Source organism: Ustilaginoidea virens, chromosome 3, assembly GCF_000687475.1.
Source record: "Ustilaginoidea virens chromosome 3, complete sequence".
NCBI classification, from domain to species: domain Eukaryota; kingdom Fungi; phylum Ascomycota; class Sordariomycetes; order Hypocreales; family Clavicipitaceae; genus Ustilaginoidea; species Ustilaginoidea virens.
Window position 1 is genome coordinate 1,227,630 of NC_057318.1, and position 27,772 is coordinate 1,255,401.

Below are 27,772 nucleotides of genomic sequence, written 5' to 3' on the forward strand. Positions count from 1 at the left end.
GATTCTGCGTCATTGTCATGCACGCCAAATGTTGTTGGGGATTTGTTTCTCGAGTTTTCGACTCGACCAGGAACCCCTGACGACGCTGGCCAATAACGGCACTAGATGGTGACCCACATTTACCATGACATGTTTTTTTTTTTTTTTTTCCGCCGTTTGGATGCATGGAGGCGCCTGCATTTTCGCTTCCAAGCAAACCAAGTCTTTCCTCATCACCCCGATCACGCCGTTACCAAAATGTCTGGCTTTCAGATCCCAGGCTTGGGACAGGCGAAGCCTAACGAAACCCTCCCTCCTCTGCCTGCAGATTTTCTTGCCGCCGCCTCGAGTGCCGGGGCAGCAGAGACTCCATCCGCATCAGTCACCGAGACCAACGCCGACGTACCCGCCTTCGCAAATACCGATAACCCTCAACCCTCAGATCCTATGAATGTTGATGCAGCTCCAAGCCCGCCATCTCTGACAGGCGCTCTCGAAGCGGCCATTGGGGGGCTTGGCAACCAGCACCCTGATGCGCCAGAGCAGGGTCCGCCGCCAACCGTCGACGTCCCTCTTGCAAACGATCAAGGCGAAAACGCCGAATGGGAAATGGATTCTTCGCCGTACGAATCCTCGTCGGAGTCTAGCAGCTCCGACTCTTCGTCGGACGAGTCGGATAAGGAGGGCTACGAGCTCTTGGGGATCGAGGAAACAGCTCGTCTCCTCATGGACGCCGAAGGCGGCTCGGACGACGAAGGCGACCGTGGCAAAGGCTCGACCACAGCTCCCCTCCGGACGAAGAACGAGATGGCTCAACAAGTTCCCCCAAAGCCGGATGTCGTCATTACCGACGACATGAAGATTGAAGAGTTGGGTTCGGTCGAGAATGTCGTCGACAATATCGTGCTCGTAAAGGCAATCACACCTGGCGAGTATCAGGTCCTGGACAGCGGTTCGGTCCTCTGCACTACCGAACGAGTCGTCATCGGAGCCGTTGCCGAAACGATTGGCAAGGTGCTGCAACCCATGTACACGGTCCACTTCAACTCGGCGGAGGAAATCAAGGAGGTCGGGCTCGAGGTCGGCGTCAAAATATTCTACCCCGTCGATCACGCACTATATGTTTTCACGGAGCCGCTGAAAAATCTCAAAGGCTCGGATGCCAGCAACCTCCATGACGAGGAAGTCGGCGACGAAGAAATGGAGTTTTCAGACGACGAAAAGGAAGCAGAGTACAAGAGAGCTCTGAAGCAGAAGAAGAAGGACAAGTGGAAGAGCAAAAACGAGGGCAAATCGGGACACGACAGTAAAGAGCCTCATCCGCTGAGCCGCGAGATTGTTTCTGCCAACGGCGGACTAAACTATGACGATGACGATGGTCCGTACAAGCCTCTTGCCCGGCCGCCTGGTTTCGGAAGTGGACCGGTATCTACCGAGTCATTCGAACCGGGACCATGGCCTGGATTCAGACGCGGCGGTGGTGGCGGCGGTCGGGGCGGCGGCGGTCGGGGCGGCGACGGGAGAGGAAGAAGCGGTCGAGGAAGAGGGCCTGGTGGTCGACATGAAGGCAAGCGGGGTGGACATGGAAGCCAGGCAAGGGACGGATACTCTCTACCGCCTCAGAAGAAGCAACCGTACTCGAATATACCTGCCCAAGCACATGCGCCGCAAGCAGTTGCGCCGCTACCACCGCCGGCCGCGTCTAATTTCGAATTCCAACCTGCGCAGTGGTCACAGCCTTCAGGTGGCCATGGACAGCAACACCAACAACAACACGCTCCCCTGCATCAGCCACCTCCGCCGCCTCCCGGCTGGCCAGGGCAACCCGGTGCTCCCAACCCATTTGCCGACCCTGCCTTTGTGGCAGCCTTGATGAGCCAGATGCAGCAGCAGCAGCAGCAGCAACAGCAGCAACAGCAGCAACAGCAGCAACAGCAGCAACAGCAGCAACAGCAGCAACCATACAATGGCCCGTCGTCAGCTTGGGGCAATCAACAACGACATCAACAACAATAACAGCCCTAAGCAGTCTCATGATGGTCATCAAAGCGGAGCCCATTTCCTTTTTTTTTTGTGCCATTTTTCATATCTCCATATTCAGCAGGATACGGTGGGTACACTGATCTGGGAAGGAACACAAAGTTTTTGCATTGCATGGTTCACTCGGAGTTGGGGATCACGGTCACGATAGAGTTGACACTTTTTCTGTTTTATTTTTTTCTCTCGTTTTTGTTTTTCTCCTGCGTGATAATTTTAACCTTTGGGATAAACGAATTTCGAATCAGCTAAACTCGGCCACGCCAGCTCCATGGATCTGCCTTGATGAACCAATCAGACGACGGCCCCACACCGGCTACCACCAGGTTTCCTGCGTGCGTCCTGCCCTGCCCGATCCTACAGGTACATATGTATGATGAACCTTTCGACATGCGTTGTCCCGCCGCCTGCGCATCTCCGATACCAGCCTAACTGCATGCAGCTAGCGTCTCCCTCCTGTACGAATCAACCCTACCACCTACCTCTTTCAGCCATTGCACTGATTGCATTGGAAGAGAAAAGCGGGGACTGCAGCTGCTCCCATGCTATGACTCCACATTTATCCACATGCATCCACATTCGTCCCCCATTCATCCCCATTCAAACCATTCTTCCCCATTCATCTGTACTGGGCAACTTAGAAACGCACCTTATCAAAAGCTAGAAACAACCCCGTCATCACATCACAGTCTGCAGTGTGCTGGCTATAACTACTCCGTGTCAGGTCGTAACGCGCCCACCCTGGCTAGGAAGGCCCCTGCTCTGCGTCTCCTCCGACTCGTCACCCTCCCGCCCGGCTCTCTCACCTTCTGCCGTCGTCGCCCACCATGAAGCTTGCGCCGACTCTTCTCGTTGGGAGCCTTTCGATAGCGGCAGCGTCAGCCCGCTTCCTCGAACAGACAGAGACCAAGACCAGCAACGTGGTTCTCAATGCCTACGAGCAGTTTCTCATCGAAACCGCCCCCGGCAAGACGCAGTGGGTGACTGAGGAGGAGAAATGGGAGCTTCGGCGAGTATGTCTGTCACCTTGAGAGCAATTTGGGGGGTTATGGCGGCTTCGGCAACGCTGACTCTCGTGCCCTCTTCTTCATCATGACAGAACGGCCAGAACTTCATGGACATCACCGGCACACAGAATCTCGGCGCGGGAAATCTCTCGGCGAAAAGTACCGTGGAATATCCCGACAAGTGCGTCCACCAAGACAGGGTCCATGTGCTTGCCCAACGACTGGACAAGGCGAAAATGAGAGCCAACCTCGAGAAGTTCACCAGCTTCCATACGCGCTACTACAACTCGGACCACGGCAAGAAATCCTCGGAATGGCTGCTTCGGCAGGTCCGCTCCATCATCAGCAAGGCTGGCGCCAAAAAGACCGTCACTGCCAAACACTTCCACCACGCGTGGAAGCAGAGCTCCATCATCGCCACCATCCCCGGACAGACAAACAGCACCATTGTCATCGGCGCGCACCAGGACTCCATCAATCTGTGGCTGCCGGTCCTCGCCGCCCCCGGCGCTGATGACGATGGCAGCGGTACCGTCACCATCCTGGAGGTGTTCCGCACCCTGCTGACTTCCAGGGATCTTGTCAAGGGAAAAGCCGTCAACACCATTGAGTTTCACTGGTACAGTGCCGAGGAGGGCGGCCTGCTGGGCAGCCAGGCCATTTTCCAAAAGTACGAGAGCAGCAACTGGGACGTCAAGGCCATGCTGCAGCAGGACATGACTGGTTACGTCAGGGGCACCCTCGATGCCGGTCTGCCAGAGAGTGTTGGGGTAGTGACCGATTACGTCCATCCTGGCTTGACCAGGTTCATCAAGACGGTAATTGAGCAGGTATGTCCCCTTTTGCCCCGGGTGTCCGCACATCATGATGCACAGATGTGGGGTCTGCTTTGCGTAATCCACGGCACGATACTCGCATCTCTGATTTACTGAGTGTTACTGACTTGTTCTCTTTCTTTCTTTCTTTGCTCTTCTCTTCCCCCACGTCTAGTACTGCAATATCCCCTGGGTAGAGACCAAGTGTGGCTACGCCTGCTCCGACCATGCGTCGGCGTCAAAGGCTGGCTACCCATCCGCATTCGTCATCGAGTCGGCGTTTGAGAATTCAGACAAGCACATTCACACCACCTCCGACCTGCTCGAGTATCTTTCCTTCGATCACATGCTTGAGCACGCCAAGATGACTACGGGCCTTGCTTATGAACTAGCCTTTCACAATTTCCCCAAGGCTGGTTAACCGTCCAGGCCCGTGGTGCAGCACAGCCGGGGGATAGGTCGAGAGGAGGGAAGGCCCTGGTTCGGGTCCTGGTTTTGGTTTGCTTTGCTAATACGGAGGCGAAGGAGGAGGGGGGACAGGCGTTTTGATTTTTCAAAGTTGCGTATTCATGGAAAGCGGAGCTTTGCTTGGAGATTTGCGAAGAAATCGGAAGGCAAGAGCATAGCTCTTTTTCGCTTTCCCTCTTTCAAATTCAGTTTAGGCCCGTCCGATAGAGATATTCCCACTATTTTTTTTTTTTTTTACAAACTTATCAAATGGTTTTGAAAGAAATCAAAGCTTCAAATCGATCGGGAATTAGTCGGATAAATTAGGTTAGTATTGCGACGTTTTGCTTGTATTAAAAAAACAAGTTTACAGAAACTAGGCGGCGAGAGTCTGCTGCACAAAAAGCGATGATGGTATCCGATTCTGCTACTGTATGCTTTCTAAGCAGAAGCCAGCTGCAGGCGAAAAAGCCCCGGCACCCTGGAAGGGTCCCCAGAGGGAAATAATAAAAAGGCATCATATGAGACAATATTCAAGTATCAGCTATCAGGTACCTATCTTAGGTAGGTCCTAGGCAGGCATACAGCTAACCAAGCGTAGCAGCCAGGTTCCAGCAGTTACCTCCGCTGTCACTGTGCCGTTTGACACCCGAGAAGTCTGCGGAACCCTAGTATTGAAGATGAGCGCTTTAGCCATAGTATGGTATTCGTACTTTTGAATGCTGTAGAAAAAGAAAAAAAAAACATACTGATACGCACCGTTACCAGTATATCGGATACAAAAGGGACGTAATGTCAAGCAGAGCAGGGCGGGCCACGGCCGCGGCTGCGGCTTGGAATCGGCCAGACAGCCAGATTTCCCGCGTATTTCGATACCAGGCCGAGGTCTGCGGACTGATATGAGAAAAAGGAGAGACGAGCGTCGGCTGGGGGGGCATGGGGCGGGTTTCTATGCTCTCTGTGGTCTTGCGTTGCGGCATCCTTGGCCGGAGACTTGGGCTGTGTGCCAGCGCCGTCGATTGATACGGTGTTCGGTCATGGTCGTTTTTGCGTTTTTGCGCCAAAGCTGAGAGGGGTGGCGGATGCTAAACAGCAATCGAAAGCTGGAGACGCCGGCGCACGTCTGGCTCGCGAGCCCCAGAAGATTGGCAAGGCCTGGTGCCTCTTTTTCCAAATTCTCGTCATAATCCCATGTCGTCGTCGCTCCGCCCATCATCATCACCGCCCGCCGCCGCGGCTTCCTCCTCCTCCTCCTCCTCCTCCTCCTCCCTCCTCACGGCTTCGCCACTCGCTCCGAGCTTCCTCACCCCTTCTACCACGCTCGTCACGAAGCCCCTGCTCTCGGCCAGCTCCATGGCCCCGACGCCTCTCAGGCTCATGACCCCATCGACGCCATTCTCCAGCTGGGCCATGCTGCTCCTCATCTTGGCCCCTCTGACCTCCTGCAGATCTCTCAGCAGCGAGCGAACCTCGGAGGCGGACACGATGTCATCGCCCGCATGGGCAAGCAGCATCTCGGCCAGCTCGAACCAGTGGTAGGGCAAGGCGCCGGACGGCGCGTCGGCCGTGCAGCTCGGCAAGAACGGCGGCGACAGTACGGCATCGTCGTCGGACAAGGGGTCGTTGAGGCGGCGCGCGTTGCCGCGGGAATCGGCGCGCGACGGTGGCGGCGGGGGCGGCGCCCAGCCTTTGGTGTCGACCTTGGTTTCGTGGTGGATGATGTCGCGAAGAGAGTCGGCGTGTAGCCACGGCGGGGGGACAATGTTGGCGCGACGCTGCTTCTTGAGCAAGAGCGCGAACCAGAGGGGGATCTTGCTTCTCCGCGGGGGGCGAAGCTGGGGAGTCGGGCCCTGCAAAAACTCGCATGAGAAAAAAAATATATATATTAAAAAAGATGGACAAAGGAGAGGGAGAGGGAGAAAAGCCAGGTTGTTTCGAGTGTCCATCTGGTTGCAAACGCGGTACGGGTCTCTTTCGTCGGCGCTGTTTTTTCAACACCACGCAGCCCAGGGCTCTACGTACCGTCAGGAGGTCGATGCTCTCCAGCTTTTGTCGCGGAACGACTGTGACGAGCTCCATTTCGCAGAGAAACGAGACCTCGGAGGGAACCAGTCCAGCGGGAAGAGGCAGGGCCATGGCCAAAGTTTGTCCCCAGCTGGGCTTGTTTTGCTGGTGCGGGTGAGCGTTGCGTGCGTTGGCAGCCGGCAGAGCGTGGTCTTGGCTATCGGACAGCAGGACAGCCGGACAGCAGGACAGCCGGACAGCAGGACAGCAGGACAGCCGGACACGGGGAAAAAAAACGTCTGGTGCTTCTAGCTGTCCAAAGTGATCATCACGGCCCGGGACTTGGGGGGCTCTGTCATGAATGGCCCCACATGGCAGGGAGCGCGCTCTTTCTCTCTCCTTCGAATCCTCCAAAACAAAAGGAAAAGCGGGGCCCTACACTACAGTACGGAGCAAGTTAGCAGCTCCGTCAAATGCTCCGTTTTGTTATATGCTCCGTTATATACTCCTCCGTTCAAGGATGGGCCACCATTTCGAAAGCTCCATCCCTGGGCATGTTGACTTGTACGAAGCACCAAAAGGAATCGTGTACCGTCTACAAGGAAGGGCAAAAGAAATGAGAAAAGAGTGTAAGAGTGTAAGAGTGTTGCAAAAAAAAAAAAAAAAAAAAAAAAAAAAAAAAATCAAAGCGCACCCACAATGTTTACTGCGCTTGCTTGTACGACTTTTGACAGCAACCGCACATTCGGAATCATCACGCTTCCATAGTATTCTCGAGTTTAGCAGTTTTTCGAGGAAATGAACGGGAAAGATAATCTCAACCAACAGTACCAGTATTAATACCCGGCGTGCCAGCCGTTTCCATAACATCATGGCTGTGAACAGGCGCCCCTTTCGAAAGACAACATGACCATGAGAAAGCGGTATATAAAGACAAGCAGTATCTTCTGCACGCCACGTCCGCCTTGACCACTTGCCGTATAAAGGAAAAAAGAAAACCCTGGCTGTTCGCGGGAGCCAGTCCATCATGGGGGAGCATTATTGTCCCAAAGTCATTACCCACGTCATTACTCTAGCCTAGTTGAACTCGCGCCGCGCTAATGAGACATGACCCGTGAAATGAAAACAATAAGTAAATGGAACAGGGGGGACACACACACACACATAGAGAGAGAGAGAGAGAGGGAAGGAGAACAAGACAACAGTAAAAGACCCCCGAGATGCAAAAAGAGAATCATCCGTGGTCCCCCAGTCATGGTATCAAAATACAAGGCTTTCCAGAACGCTGGCCCTCTCGTCCGCAGCAAAAGGGTTGCTCCCATACGGTCCCGGCTCTCGGGCTTGTTGTCCCAGATACCTCAAGACGTTTCTTAGCTCTGCGGAGAAGTCTTCGGCTTCGTTGCACTCTGGGTCTAGCTCACCGAGCAGCTTTTGGCCGCTTCGCAAGTGAGCCTGACTAGCTTCTCGATCCTCATTGAGCGTCTCGAAGATGACGAAAAATATGCAACACACAATGGCTTCTCGCAGATTAGCGCGACCCGCCGTTGCCTTCATGATCTCTTGCAAAGCCATCCCGTAGCACATCAGCGCTTCCCCGTAATAGTCTTGCGCCACCTGGTTATTGTCGAGGGCAAGGTCAGGGCTCTTGGCGAAAACAAGCGCGTGGACGGCAAGGTTGGCGAACCGAATTGCTGCGTTGCTCTCTATCAAATAAGGGAGAGTATAGTCCCAAAAACTGCTGTTGAATTTTGCGGTGCTTTTCACAGTTGTGAATGGTGGTGGCACATCAGGCTGCGAGGCATAACTCTGATATAAGCCCAAGGGCCCAGTCTGAGAATCAATCGACGTGGGTGGAGAAAGGGTTTCCGGGGTGTGCATTTGCCAGAAGTAGTCATAGTCATTCAACGTTATCTCCAGCTCTTCCGGAGAGGAGGTGACGTCCATGTCGACGCTGGGAAGTGCAATGAGATTCTTTTTGACGGCCGCCCCCTTGGGCTGAGTGTGAATGGGTTCGTAACCGCCACAGAACCCAGCCCATTTGATACAGTTCCTGCAAGCGGGCTTTGTTTCGTCGCACTTGACATGACGTTTCCTGTCGTGCATCGTCATTAGCTTCGAAATACCCTGAAAGCAAAACACAGTGGGTGAATGAATGCATACTTGCCTGTCATCAAACTTGTTAGCCCAGAGTTGTAAATTCAAGAGAAGGTGAATGGTAGGTGTTGTTGCATCAAGGCATGATAATATTAAACAGAAGCTGTAGAAAATAGAAAAAAAAAAAAAAAAGAGAGAAAAAAAGGGAGCAGGAAAAAGAGAAAGAGAAAGAGGCAGAGAGATACGGAGAAAGAAGGGAGAAAGGGGGTAGATCTGATACTCACAAGTTACACATCCAGTTCGCACTTTAGCAAACTTGGCACGCGTAGCGCGCTTTCTCTTGGTGATGGGGAAACTCGTCATTAGAGGCTGCTTTTTCGATCTCCTGGTTGTCGAGCAAGTTAGAAACGAAGGAACAGGGTTGGTGATGGGAAACTGCTCGCGGAATTCTCACTGTTCCAGTGGCTGGGGAGAGGTGGGAGAGGTAGAAGACATCTTGTTCTCTGGCTGGCAGGCAGGCAGGCAGGCAGGCAGGCAGGCAGGCAAAGGAACAAAAATCAAAATGGGAAACACACATCGGCATTGATATAAAACTACCAAGGATACTTACTTATATTTGAAAATCCGGCAGAGGGACAACGCCATGGAAGGAAACAGCCTCAACATTTAGAGTTAGTCGCCAAGGGAACGACAACCGAGCTGCTTGGCTCCTAAGGTGATGGAGGCCCAAAATCAACTCCATTCCAAGGAGGAAATTCTGTTTTATTGAAACGTGAAAGAACCTATAAGAAGGCAGTCTATACTCCGTAACAGGCTAGGGCTGGGGGGGGGGAGGTGGGGGGGCGCCCAGGTTTTCATTAGCTTCCAAGAAGATTAGCGTTATTACCACCGTCAGACGCCGATAGCCGGGGCTAAGCAAGCCACGACAAAGGATAGCACTTACTACCTGACCTCGCAGACGGGATGCCTTCATATTGGTGGGCGCCGCGAAGACAAGGGCCGAGGGAGGGAGAGGGGGAATGAGGCGTACATGCCAAGGGGGGAGGAGTTGATGAGCAAGGGGAGGGGGGCGGAGTGGGCCTGATGTACGGAACACTCCTTGGACCCAAAGGACAGGACAAAGAGGGCGTCATGAAAGCAAGGTGATGGGGCCGGGGTGATGGGTGGTGATGGGTGGTGATGGGTGGTGATGGCGGTGATGGTTGGTGATGCATCATGCGGCGAGGGGTGGGAAGGATCATTGAAAGGGGGTCTGGGGGTGGTACGGAGTAGATGACAAAGCATGGCCTGGTGTCTTTTTTTTTTGGAGGAGGTTTGGTGTCTGGTGGTTGGTGGTTGGTGATTGGAGGGACGAAAGCAGCCACACATCGGGGGCCGTCAATGGCAGCTGGGCAGCATCTACTGATTCCCATCTGCCAACCACCTCCTCCTAGGAGGTACCTACCTTAGGTATGTGCCTACCCACGATGAGAGCTGGTGACTTGACGTTGTGCACGTCGGTATCGCGTAAGTTGCGGCGGACTACCCCCGCACTGGGTGGCCCCTGCCCACCCACCCGTCACCTGCAAACCAAACCCCCCACCCCCCACCCACACCCCGCCCCCCGGCGTGCCATGCAACAGCACATGCATGCAACAGCCCCTCCAACTCTGGCAGCTGGGTACATGTAGGGCTCGACAGTGGACGGAACAGCACAGTCCGCCGCGGACCACACAAGTACATGCCAACTGCATGCCTGGTATCAATGTCACCACCGTCCCGCCTCCGGCTTGCTGGGCTGGGCTGGGCGCACAGCGACGACCCGCTGCTGTGTACTACAGTCAATGTGTACGGAGTACAGAGGCCTAGTGCTGGCTGGTCAGCCCTATAGGGCGGGTCACCCCTCAGCAACGTCCAGTCTCGTCCTCCGTCCGAATTGGGGCAAAATGGGCAAAATACGGGCGCGGAAAAAAGCCCATGACAAAAGATGGCTGGAGATGGGGCCTTGTCTGGATTCCGGTCTGGACGCCCCTTCCGGATGCTTGCTTGGAACGCTTGTTTGGAGCGGCCGCCTGGTTTGCTAGCCTGGGGCCTCGGTCGACGCCGGGATACGACGGCGACCCGACACGGCGGAACATGCCGTCTGCCATAAATGGATGCCCCACATGCCGCGGGCCTTTCTTGACGTTGCTGCCAGCCCGGCTGTATGGGAAGCAGCCTTGAAGCTTTTTTGTGAGGGGCTGCGAAGTTTGGGATCTGGCTGGTTTTGGGGGAGGGAAGGGGGGGGGGGGGGGGGGGGTTCCGCGTGTGCTGAGAAAGACGGTCGAAGCAAGGCATGGGGCGCACGCAATATTCCGACAGGGGGTCCAGCTTGGGCCGTGTCATGGAGCTGACGAATTCCTGACGGGTCAATCATCCATTCATCAATCATCAATCATGGCCCCATGTCCGCGAAAGAAATTTTGCCTTGCCAGCGCTGCAGCAGGGCAGCACGCACACACCAGACACAGACATGGACGTCTTGGCGGGCGGGGGGGGGGGGGGGGGGGGGGGGGACGGGGGGTGGGGAAGACGATGTGTCAGAAGTTTTCATTTTCTCTTTTGTTAAAAGAAAAAATAAAGGAAAAATAAAGAGCCCAAATACCGAAAACAAGGAATTGGAGTCAACGGAGACGGGGGGCCAGAGAGTCGCGGGCAGCCGGCCAGCCTTTTGGACATTTGCTCCGGACAAAAACAGAAAAAAAAAAAAAAAAAAAAAAGCCCCAATCCGTCACCTCTTGCTTGGTCAGGGTCATTTCCGTCCAGACACATACTCCGTACACACACGCGCAACGCACAGAGGTATATTTAGCACATCTACCGTTCGTGGCGGCCTTGTTTCTTCTTTCTGTCGCGACTTGACTCACCAGGTCCCGTAGCAAACTCAGACAATATCTTGTCTGTCTCCTGCTGGTCTCAAGCCATGGCGCTTGGTTCAGCGCCTTTACAGGGTCTAGAGCCGCCAGCTTGTTCAGCGGGGGGCTGCGGGGCAAATAAGCTGGCGCCAAGCCTGAGCGGGAACCCAGTAGGTACCTGGTACTGACATGGACTCTATAACACCACATGACAAGTTCGCCGGGCAGCGAGCTAAACGTTTCATTGCGGAGATGCGGACTAGTACCCGGCACCTACTTCCAGGTGCCTCAGGTACAGTCTGGTACCTACATAGTGCCTGCTACGTGCCTCTAGCGCCTACTGTAGGTACATATCGGCCCAGAGCCGATGGCGGGAGCTTGCATAGCGCCCTCGACCCTAGCTCAGCTACCAGACCCACCAGGACCCACCATCCTTAACGCATCAGCCCCCCAGACGATTCAACGTCCTTTCGCTTGTCAACCTGAAAAGGAAGAAGTGGGAGGGGAAAAACAAAAAGAGAAAGAAAGGAAGAAAAAAAATTGGAGGAAATAGTGAAGAAGACGAAGGAGATGAGGATAAGGGTAAAAGATGAGAAAGGAACAAAGCGAAGAAGCAGATATGCCGGTGTCTCGTCCCCCTCTTGTGTTGGTGGTCCGTACCACTACCAGGTAGGCTAGGTACCTAGGTACCTACCTGTTGTCGTGTTGACTTGCGTCGACAACCCATCACAGCGATGCCCACACGCCATGGGCTCCAAGGCCAGCTGATCGGGGGCAGGTTTTATCGGTTCGTCTTTTTGCTGGTCGCGACCTGCTTGGGTGTGTCTGACACGTCATCAAGCGCCGCAAAATCTAATTCAAAGGGGACGCCGGGATTCCTAGCACCCAATATCACATTTCCAGGTACCTGGCCCAGGGCCTGGGGGATCTCTTGTCAGGTTCTCTCGCCCTTCGGGGTCCGCCAGACAACTCCAGATCGCTCGGAAACAGCCTGGATGCAGTAGGCGCACGGGGGAAGCTAAGCGGCCAGCCATTCTGCGATGGGGGGGGTCATGCATCATGCACATCGACTGGCTTCACCGACAGCCTGGGTCGTGGGTCCTGGCACTGGCACTGGCACTGGGGTCACCGCGCAACATTTGAGGCGTCACAAGCGGCAGGAGACTGCTTTCCCCACGTGGGTCTCTTGAATGTGACACTCGAGACGTTCAGAACGTGATGATGGTGAAGAAGGGAAGAGGAAGGAAACTCTAATCATGGTATCAGTACGTCACCCGTACACAATGGCAAGTTTGCGTTGAACGCCCGGGGGGGCGGGGGGGGGGGGCATCCAAGAGTGCACAGTGCATGGCTGGATTCTGTCAATCCGCACCAGACACCAGCAGCACTGTGTGGCCGCTTGGCCGCAAGTGTGCAAGCTGCGTGTCTGGTGCGCCGTACGTACTGTGCTGTACCAGACGCCGGCTGGGCTTCCCTTGGGTCAACTACCAGATACCTTAGGTACCTACCTACCTACCTTAGGTACTAAGGTATGTAGGTTAGGTTCCTCTGGAAGGCTAGGGTACCTAGGTACCTAGGTGCGGTTCAATGCATTGCTGCAAAGGGACATGGAACAGCACTGTCCGTCACGCGCGGAGGAAAGCTATCGCATCGAACCCGCCAACCATGTCATTATTGCGGCAGCTTTACGGATCAAGACGCGAACGTTGGTTCGTGGTACCGCGGGTCGACGGGGCCCCAAGAAGGTATCAATATCAATGTGTTGTTACCGTATCGACTAAAGGTACCGCCAGCATGTGCCTTATTGGGGTGGGGCGCTGGGCAGGATCGGAGATCGAGCCAAGTCGGGACTCGGGAGGGCCACACACAACTCCACCTCATCGGATGGGTGAACAGTTGGTGCATGTGCGTCCAACGGAGCAACCTCTTGCGGACCAAGTACCAGCCCGATACGGCAACGGAAAGAAAGACGTAATACCGCAAATCTTGGGCCGCACTTGCGTTTTACTGATTGTTACGGGAGCACTTGGCTGCGCGGCATGGCATGTAGGTGCTCTCCTACCCGTCACGGGCAACGTAGGTCAACTCAAGTATCTGGGGCGTTACGGCGGCAGCTACGTACATGCACCTACCTCATAACACCAGGCCACACTGCCAACGCTTCTACCACCCGCCCCAGGAAATTAACTAGCGCCCGTGGTAAATGCGCCAGGTACCTACCAGGTAGGCCTGTAGGCACCTGGGATGTTGAGTCCTGAGGCAGAACAACCCGTATATTTCCGTACATGCAACATTTCCGCTGAACAAAGGCCCGGGAAGGAGCCTTGGGTTGCCATCAATAACATGGCGCCTGAGAAATGAGGCTTGCAGTTGACAGCAATCAAAGAGGTCGACGTGGTGGGCGGGCAATTGGGCGGAATTTCTGACATCAGCGTTACCCAACACTCCAAAGCCGCACGTTCTGTTTGCAGCTCCGCTTCGTCGGTTTACAGCATGCCAAAGTATCATTCATTGCCTTTGATTTTAAAAAAAAAGTCAAAACTGCTTTTTGCGCAATTTTCTGATGTCATTCTACTATGAGCTCAACCGCCGTTTCGGTTCCCTTCCATGGCATCAGTATGCCGACCCTCTGACTCGGACATGACACCGCCGCCACAGACGCAAAGCATTGACGGCTTCTGCATTTCACCACCGCATCAACGGGCCCATTAAATCAAGAGCTGCTCCCTACGCTACATGTGACCTACAGTGCTCGCGATGGGGATGGTCAGGCTTGTGAAAATTGGGCAAAGTTACGACTTTCCGCAACGTACCGGACACGCAAGGTGCCAGGTGCTTCTTGGAACACAGATCAATGGGGTCAATCGATGAACCCAAATAACGTTGCCTTTCACGACCCGCGACGCGACAGCTTCACGAGGCGCGAGAGCCCCACGCCCGAGAAGCCAACTTGCAGCCGCATTGTGGGGGTCCGCGTTACACCTCCCCAGACCTACTATCCATCCACCCGTGATTGATTGCAGGCCTTCCCTCGTGCCAGTTAACCAAGCATGCTGAGGAAATTGGATCATCACAGGCGAGAATGCTCCTGGCTACCCAATTCAAAGCACCAGACCTGAATTTCTCTCCCCATGAAACCTGCCCTGAAACCACAGTTGTACGAGACGCTTGCTTGGGCCTGTCCGCGACGTGTCTTCAATGGTGAAGCTAGTGTTTGCGCATTTGAGGAGTGTGATTTCACCAACGCTGGGTGGGCAGGGCCATCTATTGCGAGCCAAACTACCTGCTTGCCAAAAAAAAAAAAAAAAACCAAAAAAAACCCGAAGGGATATGGCAACCATCGACAAGATGCTATCCATTCTAAATAATACACGCTGGACGTATTAGCACTCGAACCCAACCATGTGTACCACCTGCCTGCCGGGCAAACCCCAGTGGGAAGCGCGTGCAACCAACATGTGGCAAGGGTTTCAAGTCCTTGGATCTCTCGTGGCATATCCCACCCACGCGATTTCCTCGAATCCCTTTCAGGCTCGCCGCCATGCTGGAATATTGGAACCTGGAGAGTCCAGGACCTGTCTGTTTGTCTCCTTGGCCGGCATGGCAGACTGCAGACAGGCTGCAGACGGGCTGCAGACAGACTGCCATGTTGACTTTGATTCACACCCCGCGAGTTGACGAGGTTGCGAGCAGCAGGATTGACTAGTGTCCAGCAAAGCCGTCTTGCTTCCCGTTCGACTTGGTGCCTCCGGCGGCCAGCCCTGAACCCGGCACGGCAGCTGTGGCTAGAGCAGAGTCCAAGCCCCTCGCATACTTCTCAGCATCCGCGGTACCTAGCCAGTACAGGGCAAGAAAGACGAGCAGGTGAAGCGCCACGCAATATGCTGCAAATAAATTTCGGCTCGTGCGGGATGCCAGAACCATGCGCGTGATGGAGTAGATGGCCCTCTCGGGCAGGCTCATCCTGTGATATGCCCTAGCCGACTCGCGCCCGCGAAATGCCGCAAAAGGCGAGATCTTGGACTCGTACGCTTGGCGGTACCTATCCATGGCAATTCCGGGGTTCCCAGTCGGCCCCAAGGAGACGCTGGACGGATTCGGGTTCGGCGAGTACGCAGACGAGGACGTTGCCTTGGCGGCGCCGCCGCGGTTGTACGTTGACACATATCTCGTCTTCTCGTACAGGTTGAGGTTGTCCTTCTGCAAAGCGGCCACTTCTTGACGCAGCTGCTGCACGGTTCGGTGACTCCCGGACAGTTCCTGCTCAAGCTCAATGTTTCGCTTTCTAAACCGATCCCTTTGGGCCGTCACCATCGGCAGGATGCCTGAGCCTCCTCCTACCGGCTCCCGCTCTCCTGATCCGCCACGCCCATCCAGGCCGCTGATGATGGACGAAGTCGGAGATAGCCTCCCTCCCTTTCTGGTTGTTTGCGGCGCTCTGCTGACGTATGTGCCTGATATCGACGCTCCGGACGGGAAAGCATTGGCTCCCTCGGCGTGGATATTCTCCAAGTCTTCCTCCAATTGTTGATTGAGGACCCGTGACTTTTCCAGCTCGGCATTCGTCTTCGAAAACTCCTCCTGCATCTCCTCAAGCCGCTGCTGGAGATCTTGGTGAGAGACGCGAAGGATGGTGAGCTCGTCCCCGAGCTTTTTATTCCGTGACAGCAGCAGCTTTTCCAGCGAATCTCCTCCATCCTTGCCGGCGTCGGTTCTTTCCCGGGTGTCGTCGTCGTCCCCTGTAGAGAATTCGATGCTCTTGAGCACCTCCAGCTCCTGCCTGATGTCTTCGTAATCATTCCATTTTTGTACTTTTGCCTTGAGTGCTTCCTTTTCTTCTTGTAGATGCACCGTTTCGCGCTTCATCCCTCGCAGCCGCGAGTCCATGTCGCGTTTCATGCTCTCTTTTTCCATCCTGGACGCGTTCAATTTCCTGATCAAGGATGAGTTTTCCGCCCTCACGCGCATGTAACCGGGATCATCCTCGAGCGATTTTTCGGGCTGTGACGAAACGGTCGATTTGGCTTGCGCCAGCTCCAGCCTCAGTCGCTCATTGCGCGCTTCCACCTCGGCTAGTCTGGAGCTGGTTCGCTCAATGTCTGAGTGAAGCATGTCGAGCTCGGCGCTTGATGCTTTGCTTCCATGGCCATCTTGGTTTTCGCCCGTTTTGCCCAGTCGCTGGTTGACTTCGTAACTTGCGCGCATCTCGTTCAAGAGTCGTTCCTGGTTCTCCAACTTCTCCATCAAGCTCCTTTCCTTCGCTTCCCAGTTGTCTTTCTTCTCGTCCATGACTGCACTCCAAGACGATTCTGCCTCTTTCACCCGAGTTTCAAAAGCATCCTCGACTTCTTTTCTAGCCACCTGCTCCGACTGGAGCATTGATTCGGCCTCCTCCAGCTGCGACGTCAACATGGACACATTTTGTTGCAGATTCTTGTTTTCTTCGCCAAGTTGCGGCACCGTCTCCTCAGCCACTAGCATGGAGTCTACCGACGCCTCGAGGAGCGGGTAAGGGTCCGGTGCTTCGGATAGGGACGTGTACGCCCGCAAAAAGGCGGAATTGACCGACTTGGAGTGATTTGTCAAGAGATCAATAAAGTTTTGATAAGCTAGGACCGAAAAATCAACAATCCATGAACAATAAGACTCGTCCAAAATTCATAATTTTTTTGTGTGCTGGAGATGTACCTTTCAAAAGCCCCTTCATCTCAGTCAACTTGCTCGCATCATCCAGTTTTCGAAATTCTTTCGTTTTCTGCGCCAGCTCCTTGCGTTGTATGGTCGAGTCACGTTGATATGTCACAATCTCAGACGCCGTGCTGTCCAAGCTCGAAGTCAAGGTCGTCAAGTCGACGCCTAGCCGCCATCTTGGTTAGCAAAACGACAAAAGACCTGGGCAGCAAAGAAAAGTCGTGGGGACGTCTTCGTACTCCTCCACGCCAAGATTGCATGTTGAAATTTGTTTCCTGCACTCTCCGCGGTTGTCGCATCCGTTGGGCTTCCGGGCGGAACGACCCCAGGGATGGCTCCTTCCGCGGCCTCGGCCATTGTGGCACCGGGGGTTTTGCCTTGTTCTGGTCGGCCAACTTGCTCATGCAGCAAATTGCCAGATCTCTCGGTCCGTTTGCGATAGGGTAGAGGGGGCGGTCTGAGCTGGTGGCACAAGGATGAAGCTCAGTGTAGGGGGCGGTCGGAACGTTGCACGTCAAGAATCCAGATTGTCGGTTGTTTGAAAGAAGCCGACGTGTTCGTCAGTCACAAGGGGGAAAGACGACTTGCACAAGAGCTAGCTGCTGGTTGCTGATGCTGATGCTGGTGCTGTGGCGCAGGCGGGGGACCTGCAGGTTAGCTGGCGACGTACCAATGCAGGTCGTTTTTGCACCTCCTCCCGGCGCAGAGCCGAGGACGCGGTACTCGGGGACGTAACTCGTAAAGCCACACAATGCACTTGCTATTTCCCCGGGGCTCCACACTTGAACCACAAAACAGGGCCAGCCACAGTGACATTGTGCGTCTCTCCAAATCTCAAAAGCGTTTATCCAACAACCTCGACCAGACAGACAAACTTTCCAACACCTTCTGAACCGTCCACGCAGCCAAGCTCTCCGCTCACATTCTGCTTCAGAGGTGGACGTCTCACAACATGGTCGATGGGCCCAAACGGCGCCGATAAGCATCCGCCGTCACGGCATCCAATAACATGGACCCAGCTGCCAGCTCCGAGAAGCAGCTGGACCACGAGGATGGTCCATACATCTTGCGGCCGCTGTTGGAAGCTGTTCCCTTGTGCACAGACGGATCAGCCGAGGATGTCAAAATAAACTGCGTCGAGTATTATGGCAAGTCTGTCACGCTGTCCGTCGGCCACCAAGGTCCTAACAAATCGTTGGATAGATGGTAATCTATACATCGGAACATCAGCTTCCGAAGTCCTGCATTTTGTGCAGATGCCTCCTGATCCAGGCGAGCCATCCGGCAGCCCCGTTTACATTCCAGCTTCGCGACTCAGTCCCGTTTCCCTGGATTCCTTCTCCCGTCCGTCCGCTGCAGGCCCTGGTGTCCAAGAGATAGTCTTGCTGCCGCAGATAAGCAAGGCTTGTGTCTTGTGCAATTCAACAGCGGCTTTTTATTCTCTACCAGAATTGAGCCCCGTTTCCGGAATCAGCGTTGTGAAGAACTGCAGCTGGATTGGTGGCCTTGACTTAAATATTCGTCCTTCGAGTGCGACGCCAAAGGATGCCACGATCCTGTTGTCTCTGAAATCCAAAATCCAGATTGTCCGACTCGCTGACAAAGTCCTAGAAGCTCCTGTAAGTCTTTGGCGCCATCCTTGACGAGTGCGGCCACTGCTTACATTTTCCCCCCACAGAAAGTGACTTTTGCCGGGAGTGTCTTGGCTGTTCGCCGGGACTCTATCGCTTGTGTTGCTAACTCCAGGTCGTATGCCCTTTTGGATATATATAGGCAGCTTACTATTCCGCTGATGAACATTTCTACCTTGGAAACGGCCTCCTCTGAGGAAGGTGGGGGAGAAGCTCAATTCGGGATTGATCCATCGAAAGAAACAACCCGCTTAAAAGGACATGCTACCGACACCACAACATCGAGTCACAGTCGAAGTCAAAGTAAAAATGACGGCATGTCGACTGCGTTGCCGTCCACGGCAAGGGCATCGACGAGCCCTCCGCAAGCTATTCATGAGCCAGTGGCTGTTGTCACAGACAAGCCTTTACCAGCAGCGCCAGGGGATGAAGACACCTTCGCCGCAAACGAAACAGGACACGGAAAGCCACTAGCTTACACGACCTTGAATCCACACATCGTTTCGCCTAATGCTGAAGAATTCCTTCTTGTGATAGGAACACGAAAGGCAGATCCTGGCGTCGGAATGTTTGTTAGCCTAGACGGTGAACCCACGAGAGCTACCATTCAATTTGACAAGTACCCCGAGTATGTCGCCATTGATGGAATCAATTCTGGCTTGAATGCGCCGCAAATGCGCCCTGATGAGCAGGATGATGGTCATGTAATTGCGACTTTTTGCAAAGACTTTGGTTCAGGACCTCGGTACGGCATGGAAATTCAGCATCTGAATGCCGGAAATGAGGTTAATCCCGAGAAATACTGGCTGGAGGCGAAGCCTGCTTACCAAGAGAGACCTTATGGTTTGAAGACCCTCCTGGGCGGAGGACATGTTCGCCTAGATGAGATTGTTTCCAAGCTGAGCCAAAAGAAATTCTACCCCTTTCCTGGTTACCGAGATCCTGGTCACCTAGAGACTCCTACGTCTCCCCCGAAGAAGTCTGAGTCCAGGACAGCAACCTCCACGGAGCGTTTACCAAGGAAGAAGGAATCGTCTGATGGCGAAGATTTCCAGGATGACGAATCACAACCGCAAGGTTGGGAAGCAGCAAGGAATCGCGAAGGCGAAGAGTTTGCAGGACGTCTGGCCAATTTCAACGCCAGGCTGGCAGTATGGAACGGAAACCGCATATGGTGGGCGCTACCGAATCCGTTAATCATTCAGCTAGACACTCGTCTCGATATGGCGTGCTCTTTTGGCGATGAGATGCACATAGATAGGCTACGCGTCATATCGGTCCTGAAGCTCATACGCGGTCGAGACGCAAGGACAGAATTGGACCACATGACACTTGACTATCTGAAGCAGAAGGCTGGGCTGCTTCTCCTGGTTGATTCCTTGTCATCTACACGGACGAACCAGTCTACTAGGGACTCTGAGCTGAAGGAGCTTGAGCAAGTCTTATCGGATAGCAAACTAGACCCCCGCGTCGCCCTTTTTCTATTCCAAGGAATGCGAGACGACGTAATCGAAGGCAGCTGTGGTATATGGGTGTATAGTGGGATCAAAAAGGTCGCCGAGACAATTGTTTGCCGCATCGACTCGGAGCAGTCAACGACGTTCGGGGATATTGATCTTTGCGTCATGCACTTTTTGCGGCGGTTTCTTTTGGGGTGGAGGAAGATGAAGGGTTTCGGAAGCGTGCCGGATGAGAAGGAAGTATTCAGAACCATCGATGCCTGCTTGTTGATAGTGTTGCTCGAGCTGGAGCAGCGTTCGTCGAAAGAATCGGCAGACGGCGACATGGTCAGGTCGGAGCTCAACGACCTTGTCGATGGAGGCGTGGATTGTTTTGACCGAGCTGTCGACATTCTCGTATCGTACCGTCGCCTTTTCGTTCTCAGCCGATTGTACCAGAGCCGAAAGATGTCTAGCGATGTGCTGCTGACATGGAAACGCATGCTTGAGGGAGAAGAAGACAGCATGCACGAGTTTCGCGATGGCGAGCAGCGCATGAGGGAGTATCTGAAAAAGATAGGCAGCCGAGCCCTTGTGGAGGAGTACGGAGTTTGGCTCGCCAACAGGAATCCTCGCTTGGGCGTGCAGGTCTTTGCGGAAGACGAGGGCAAGGTGCCACCGTTTGAGCCTGCCAAAGCGGTGGCGACTCTACGAAGCGAGGCCCCTAGCGCAGTCAAGTACTATCTGGAGCACCTGGTCTTTGACAAGGGCCTCACGTCGTACGTACACGAGCTTCTCGAGTACTATCTCGACCTGGTGCTGGGAGACCTCGAGTCCTCGGCAGCTCACCGCGAGGCGGTCATGGCTGGCTATGAGGCGTATCGCGCGCTGCAAACTCCCAAGCCCACCTATCCCCATTTTTTGACGGAGAACGCGCCGCGAGAATGCGACGACGACGACGACGTCTGGAACAGCCGCCTCCGACTGCTCCAACTCCTGGGCGGCGCGCATGTTTACGACACCACCGTCATCGCGGAACGCGTCAGGAGCCTGCCTGGCGAGCTGCTGGTGCCAGAGACGGTCATACTGGCCGGACTTCAGCATCGACACGACGAGGCACTCCATCTCCTGGTGCACAGGCTGGGCGACTACGACACGGCTGTCTCCTACTGCCTTTGCGGAGGCGCAGGCATATACGCGCCTCACGGGGCCTCGCGCCGGCGGGACGCCGCCCCAGAGCCCGAGCAGCAGCGCCGGCTCTTCCAGCAGGTTCTGCAGGAGTTCCTGCGAATCGCCGATGCCAGCGACCGGGTGGAGCAGACGTGCGCCCTTCTCGAGCGGTTTGGTGAATGGTTCAGGGCGGAGGACGTCCTGCGCCTGGTCCCGGACACGTGGTCGGTGGATGTGCTGGCCGGGTTCCTCCTGGGAGCCCTGAGGAGGCTGGTGCGCGAGAGAAACGAGAGCGCGGTGAGGAAGGCATTGAACGGGGCGGAGAACCTGAGAGTGAGCTATGACTTGGTCGTGGGCACCGAGCAGCAGCGAGGACCAAGGAAGCATTGATGGCGACCAAGCAAGCATTGATGGCCGGCGCCTGAAAGCACGCCCCATGACGGACCGTTGCCAGGGCACGGGGGCAGAGAAAAAAGGTCTGCAGCTCCTCGCCACCGATGGTGGTGATGTTGTTCACGAAGCCGGCCTGGAAGCCTCCTTTTTCTACTTGTCTGTCGTTGTCGTTGTCGTCGTCGTCGTCGTCGTCATCATCTTCTTCTTCTTCTTCTTCTTGTTCCTGTTCTTGTTCTTGTTCCCCTTCTTCTTCTTCTACTTCTGCTACTCCTACTCCTACAACTCCCCCCCCTTGTAACCTCAGCATGAGCCTCGCCTCTTCAACAAAGCAACGGCAAGCCACCTCTTCCTCACCGTGACGTCTTCCTCCCTGTCCCACAGCCACTCCCTGTCCTGACCGTTGCAGTCCCTTTCCCATATCGTGTCCACCGCGAGGTCATGGCTGCCCAGTGCGTCTGGGTCGAAAAAGCCCTTCATCTTGTCCCTGCCGGTGTGGAATCCAGCCACGACCCAGCACCGCGCGTAGGGCGTCTTCTTGAGGAAGTGGCTGATGGACCTCTGGAGGTTCTGGTGCTGCCACGGCATCCACAGGCAATCGGCAGCGACGACGCGGTCAAAGGCGTGCCGGCCCGACTGGCAGATGCTCTCGCGCGGGCCCGTCAGCTCGCCCCAGGCGTGGCCTTGGACGACGACGCTTGAAGCCGGCGTCGCGTGGCAGCCGGCGGGGGAGCGGTCGGCGCGGACGTTGCGCCCGACGTTTCCCTCGAGCGTCTTCAAAACAGCCGGGGCGGGGTAATCCGTCACGGCGACGCGCTGCGCGCCCAGCAGTCCCGCCATGATGCTTGGCAGAGCCGTGCCGGCGCCCAGCTCCAGCACCGACTTGCCTGCCACGCAGAAACTGGCGTCTCGACCTCCTCGCGCATGAGCATCACCATCACCCGTGCCCGAGCCGTGCAAGCCGAGCGTGTCCCTCTCCATCAGCTCGGCCAGCAGCAGGCTCGCGTTCCAGAGGTAATGGCTGAAGAGCCGCCGGTCCGTCTCGCCCTCGGGATCCGCAAGCTCGAGATGCAGCGGCTGCGGCAGATGCGGCGAGGCGTAGATGAGGCTGTGCTCGGCGTCGCCGTGCTGGTTGGTCACGTCATCCGGGAAGATGACTCCCAAGGACGAGGAGAGAAAGTCTTCGGGGCCCGAGGGCTCGCTGCCCCGGAGGGAGATTCGAGACGTCAAAGCCATGGGGGAGCAGGTTGTCTGGAGGAAACCACGGTACCACCCGCCCCCTTTCCCTACCCAGGAGCAGACACGGCACTTTTTGAGCCAAAGCCGGTATCAGCGTGGTGTTGCGTTGTGCCGTTGTGTTGCCCGGTGTTACAGTATTATTGATCGTCTCGTGTTTGCCTCGTCCTCTTCTTTTCCGGTGCAAAGATTCCCCCGCGTAGGGTTAAAAATGTAGCATCAGACGGCCGTCCAACCGGCAAAGAAGCACCAGACCAGACCAGACCAGACCAGACCAGACCAGACGCTCCTCAATGGAAAGGAAAGGCCGGAGTTTGCCGTTGACGGGTTGGTGGGTTGTTTGGTTGGGCGGAAAGAGCCCCGTTGCGCCTGGACGCCTCCTTCCTCCTCCTTCCTCGGTCACCACGTGCAATCAATCACTGTGGGTGTGGGGTCCGTTGCCGCTGAAAAATCTCATCGCTGCATCCAACCTCCACCTCCACCTCCACCTCATCTCTTGTCTCTGCTTATCAAAGATATCAGGTACCAGGTATCAGGTATCAGGTATCCATCAGGCATCTGTCGGCAGGTAATCTCCGTACGCTCGCGGCTTGGTCCCTTACGACTTGGGCAATCCAGCAACTCTCGGGACGAGAGATACCACACAAGCTGAGCCTCAGCTGAACCTCGCTCGCTCAGACTATCTGGGCATGCCGATGCCGGCGACCAGACGTCTTCAGGAGGGCATTCAAGACAGCATAGCATTCAGAGGGCCGTCAGCGAAACCAATCAAGGCCATTCATTGTTGCATAGAGTTTCCTCCTCGTCAATTAACTCTGCTCTATTGTAGACGCCGGCTGCTCGGCCTGTCAACGACCAGAAAATGGTGTGAACAAAACAGGGTATCGAAAACGCGAATAGATCAAAGAGGCCAGACGGTCAAGAATAATAACCCCCCCCCCCCCCCCCCCCCTTGGCTTGCTGCCAGAATGAAAAGAAAAGACGGACCCGATCCTGCATCCGGATCATCGTTTGCTTCCTCTTTTTGTTTTCTCATTGCAAGAAAATAAATGAAAAAAAGGTATCGTGATTCATCGCCAAATGCCAGGGAATACCCCAACTCGGTTGTCCAAAAACTCCCCCAAGTAGACCCGACCATAACGAGCAATCCCAAAACCTGACGAAAAAAGAAAAAGAAAAAAACGCACGAGTTAAACAACCCATAATATCCGGCACCGTGCCACGTACGCCCATCATCACCCTTACGACTCCATAAAAAAAAACCAGGTATTAGGTGTGTCGCATGTCATGGGCCCCGCCTCCTTTTTTTTTTTTTCTCTCTCTTCTTCTCTTCTCCCCCCATCGTCTAGGGAATCACCCACCTAGGCTGAAGATGCAGTGGTCTTCAGCATTTCCTGCATTTCCTTCAGTTGCTCCTCGGTAGGATCGTCTGAAACCCAGGGTCCTTTCTCCTCATCAGTCGCACCATGGAATCCCTCGGCGCGCTTAAGGGTTTGCACATCCAAGTCCGTCACGTACGACTTGCCGTCTGACAGCTTGATGCGAACCTCGTGATCCGTCGACAGCATCATGTCGTCCTTGGCAAGTCTTCGCTGACCATCAAAGACGGCCATGATGCGCTTTCTCATCGTCATTTGACCCTTGTCAAACCCCCACGATGACGGATAGTCTCGGCGGTTCTTCCGCCCTCGCGATTTGGTGGGCATGGAAACACCTCCGCGTGAGTGAGTCAGGCCACCCGACTTTTGCACGCCGTTGGCACCGTTGCCCTTCTTCTTGCTCGGGGGGGACGATCTGGTCCTTGGTGTGGCGTCATCCGCTTCCTCCTCGTCAGCCATGTCCAAATCATCCTCCTCATCGTCGTCGGGAGCTCGCATGGTTGGCGTGGCCGTCGGCAAGTGGTTCTTTTCCAATGTGTGGTGCACAGTCTTGTCATTCTCCACCTCGGCCAAGCGCTGTGCGTTGATGGCCTCGGCGGGATCCTCTTGTTGCACAATGCGCAAAACACAGTCGTCCAAGTGCTCGTAAAAGTCTTGCGCGTTGGAAAAGGTCTTTGAGCAGGTGCTGCATTTTCCAGTAGCATCAGGGGCATAGCCGCTAAGCTTCTTTCCCGTCGTCATACCCGACGGCGTCTTCTTGCGACTGTTGGGTGGCGTTTGCTCAACACCATGAACAGCCGTGAGATGTCGCTTGAAGACGTCGGCACGGTTGAACGACTTCTCCGCCGGAGACCCGGACCCAGGACAGAAGCCGCAGACCATGGTCCCTTTATAGTGCGTCAAGGTGTGCCGATTCTTGTCGTACTTGCGCGCGAATCCTTTGATGTGGTACTCGCAAGTCTGAATGGGGCATTTCTCCGGCCTCTCAGTCTGGTGCGTAAGCATGTGTGCCTTCAAGTCTTTGAACACTTTGCCGCATTCGGGGTATGTGCATCTTTGCTTTTCCTTCATCTCGTCGCCGCTGTAGTCTGCAGATGCTCCGGGAGAAATGAAGCTGACCGTGCTAACCCGGCGACCGCTCGGGTCCAAGGGAGCACCGTAGGGGCTCGCGCCGTACCCAGTGCCGAACGAGCTGCTGTGAAGGAACGGTGAAGTGCTGCTGGCCCTGACCATGTTTGGTTGCGGTGATGACGATATCGAGGGTGAGGGGGCGAAAGGATGCGCTGGAGCGTGCTGGTAGTGGCCATCAAAAGGGGACATGGGCATCGGTGGCCGGGCCATCTCGGGATGAATCAGAGAAGGATCTGAACCGGGACACACAGTGTCAGTAACTGACGAAGACAGAGTCATTTCCACACGTCCAAATTCGGGCTCCCGCATAGTTGGCCAAACAGGTGGGTGAAGGGAAGAAAACAAGAGCAAGGGGAGCGACCATGGGGCTGGGCTCGTTTTCGGCAAACCCCAAGGGAAAAAAAAAAAAATTAAAAAAAAAAAAACGCTTGAAGGCAGTCAGGGGGAAGAATGCGCGCGAGTCGATGTCCCTTTGGCGGACCGTATTGCCAATGGGACGTGAAGCAAGACGGGAGAACAAAATAAGCTCCAAAAGAGGTTGAAAAGGGAGGAAACGGCAATAGTCGAGGTTGGCATGGCTACCAGGAGGGGGTGCGTAAGCGGCGCTGGCTTGCCGCCACTGCTGCTGCTAGCTGCTGCGAGACAGTTTGAGTGACGACGCCGCTGAACGGCCAGTTACACAGGGCATTCATTGTATAACTCGCCCATCCCAGTCGAGCGCTGGCGGCAATGCTCCTGGTTTGCGTGCAGAGGAGATTGTGTGATGCTGCGGCATTACATATCTCCACGGCTACGGCAGCTCCGCCCAGTCAACCCAGCTACAAAGCAAACCCACCACCACCCATGCATCTCGTGAGAATGAGGGTGGATGGCTTGCCACAACGCAGCTGAATTGCGGGTCCCGTCTGCGGAAGGAGGGGGCGTGTGGGGGCCAAGTCGAGGACCAGCTTGGGGGGCACATCGGGGACCAGCTCGGGGACCGCGAACTCGGAGGACCACCAGCTCGCCCAACCAGGCCAGACAGACACAATCCAGAGGCAACCGACACAACCGACACGACCAGTCCGCAGAGCATCGGCCGCCATCAAGCGCTTGTCGAGGACGTCCGTAAGTGGCGGCCGAATTTTCCATAAAACAAGGGCGACATGAGGTGAGACATGACGGCCACAAGAGGTTTGATGGTGCAGAGTATTTGCCCCTTCAGACTGCCAGCATGTAGAAAAGCAGTGTCGTCCCAAGTCTGGACATGTTGAGAATGCCAGAGGAACTTGGCACGTCGTTGGGCATTCAAACGTTGACCTCAAAATGCAAGGCCTGCACTTGCACGCCCACAGTAGGATACCGCCTTAGCCTCCTCGATGGCCACTAGACAGAAGAGTTGTTGTTGATGAGGTGCGCATCCGGAGAGCTTTGGGAATACAATTCACTTGATCATGTGCATGTCGTGGCAATGATGAAAGAGGCAGACAGGCATTGGGGTAAGGCTGTAGTCGACGATGAGTCTAGAAAAAGAAGCCCAACTTACCAACATACGACTTCGGTTGGGTGTGGAAGTCAAAGCCGTGAAAGTCGTCCATGACACCTCCGTGGAAGTAATCAGCGGATGACATGTAGTCGCTTCCAACAATTCCAGGCTGACATTGGTTTGGGTGACCACTCCATTCAGAAATCCCAAGCTGCTCGTGATTCGATAGCGGGGAACCGACGACGGATGATGGAACCGAGGGTATAGAGTTCGATGAGAGACCAGATGATGACAGTCTGTTGTCACCTTCATCTGTGTAAGCAACGGGCGACGTGTGGTGGTTGACAAGATAGCTCGTGGTTTGGGTATACAACGAGGGCTCGAATCTCATGGATGCGGTGGCGGCAGGGAATGCAGCATCAAGATCAAGTGACGAGGACGAAAACGTGTTTTGAGGAGGCTCTGGATAGCAAGTAAAGTCGTCCTTGAGCTGATGCTGTGTGGCCAGGCTGTTGTAGGGTTGCTCCATCAGGGAAGTCATTATGAAGCCAAGCCAACTTGCGTTATTTTTTTTTCAAAAAAAAAATGGCAATCTGAAAGTAGTCGAGTCAGCGTGAAAGACAAGACTCGACGCTGCTGGTATAAAAAAAAAGACGCCTCTTGTACGGATGCAAATACCGGGAGCACCAATTCACCAGCAAGGATACTTACCGCTTGTCAGCAGGGTATTATTCCACAACCCCCCAAAGGCAAAGGCGGCTTTCTCCACGGAACAACCGACGTGGAAGGGGCCGGAGGACCAGTAAATGGTCGATGCACCTGTGTAGTGATTTGTCCAAATAGCCAGTTGTGGAGAATTGGTTACGAAAGCGCAGATGAGAGCTGTTCTATCCTCTTCGTCGTCTTGATATGATTCGGGTCTCGGCACTGAATGAAACGAGTGGTGTAAAGCCTCGGTCAAAGTCGATGCCTGTGGTGAGCAAC

General features: G+C 54.9%; 8 protein-coding genes across 8 annotated transcripts; 3 read left to right on the plus strand and 5 right to left on the minus strand.

Moving 5' to 3' along the window:
* Window positions 1–237: 237 nt before the first annotated feature.
* On the plus strand, window positions 238–1,995 carry UV8b_03635 (uncharacterized protein; the record flags this gene model as incomplete). Its single annotated transcript, XM_043141133.1, has 1 exon — window positions 238–1,995. One exon carries the CDS (start codon window positions 238–240, stop codon window positions 1,993–1,995), a length of 1,758 nt encoding a protein of 585 aa, XP_042997067.1.
* Window positions 1,996–2,843: 848 nt separating this feature from the next.
* On the plus strand, window positions 2,844–4,259 carry UV8b_03636 (uncharacterized protein; the record flags this gene model as incomplete). Its single annotated transcript, XM_043141134.1, has 3 exons — window positions 2,844–3,029; window positions 3,116–3,853; window positions 4,014–4,259. 3 exons carry the CDS (start codon window positions 2,844–2,846, stop codon window positions 4,257–4,259), a joined length of 1,170 nt encoding a protein of 389 aa, XP_042997068.1.
* Window positions 4,260–5,466: 1,207 nt separating this feature from the next.
* Window positions 5,467–6,421, minus strand: UV8b_03637 (uncharacterized protein; the record flags this gene model as incomplete). Its single annotated transcript, XM_043141135.1, has 2 exons — window positions 5,467–6,135; window positions 6,308–6,421. 2 exons carry the CDS (start codon window positions 6,419–6,421, stop codon window positions 5,467–5,469), a joined length of 783 nt encoding a protein of 260 aa, XP_042997069.1.
* A 1,128-nt stretch (window positions 6,422–7,549) lies between these two features.
* UV8b_03638 (uncharacterized protein) lies at window positions 7,550–9,049 on the minus strand (the record flags this gene model as incomplete). Its single annotated transcript, XM_043141136.1, has 4 exons — window positions 7,550–8,381; window positions 8,450–8,453; window positions 8,668–8,768; window positions 8,994–9,049. The coding sequence occupies 4 exons, from the start codon at window positions 9,047–9,049 to the stop codon at window positions 7,550–7,552; spliced, it is 993 nt and encodes a 330-aa protein (XP_042997070.1).
* A 5,909-nt stretch (window positions 9,050–14,958) lies between these two features.
* On the minus strand, window positions 14,959–17,304 carry UV8b_03639 (uncharacterized protein; the record flags this gene model as incomplete). Its single annotated transcript, XM_043141137.1, has 3 exons — window positions 14,959–16,865; window positions 16,945–17,112; window positions 17,187–17,304. 3 exons carry the CDS (start codon window positions 17,302–17,304, stop codon window positions 14,959–14,961), a joined length of 2,193 nt encoding a protein of 730 aa, XP_042997071.1.
* Window positions 17,305–17,956: 652 nt separating this feature from the next.
* Window positions 17,957–21,577, plus strand: UV8b_03640 (uncharacterized protein; the record flags this gene model as incomplete). The annotated part of the gene is made up of 3 exons (XM_043141138.1): window positions 17,957–18,095; window positions 18,151–18,566; window positions 18,626–21,577. 3 exons carry the CDS (start codon window positions 17,957–17,959, stop codon window positions 21,575–21,577), a joined length of 3,507 nt encoding a protein of 1,168 aa, XP_042997072.1.
* Window positions 21,578–21,730: 153 nt separating this feature from the next.
* On the minus strand, window positions 21,731–22,813 carry UV8b_03641 (uncharacterized protein; the record flags this gene model as incomplete). The annotated part of the gene is made up of 2 exons (XM_043141139.1): window positions 21,731–21,814; window positions 21,935–22,813. 2 exons carry the CDS (start codon window positions 22,811–22,813, stop codon window positions 21,731–21,733), a joined length of 963 nt encoding a protein of 320 aa, XP_042997073.1.
* Window positions 22,814–24,174: 1,361 nt separating this feature from the next.
* Window positions 24,175–27,329, minus strand: UV8b_03642 (uncharacterized protein; the record flags this gene model as incomplete). Its single annotated transcript, XM_043141140.1, has 2 exons — window positions 24,175–25,556; window positions 26,849–27,329. The coding sequence occupies 2 exons, from the start codon at window positions 27,327–27,329 to the stop codon at window positions 24,175–24,177; spliced, it is 1,863 nt and encodes a 620-aa protein (XP_042997074.1).
* Between the last annotated feature and the right edge of the window lie 443 nt (window positions 27,330–27,772).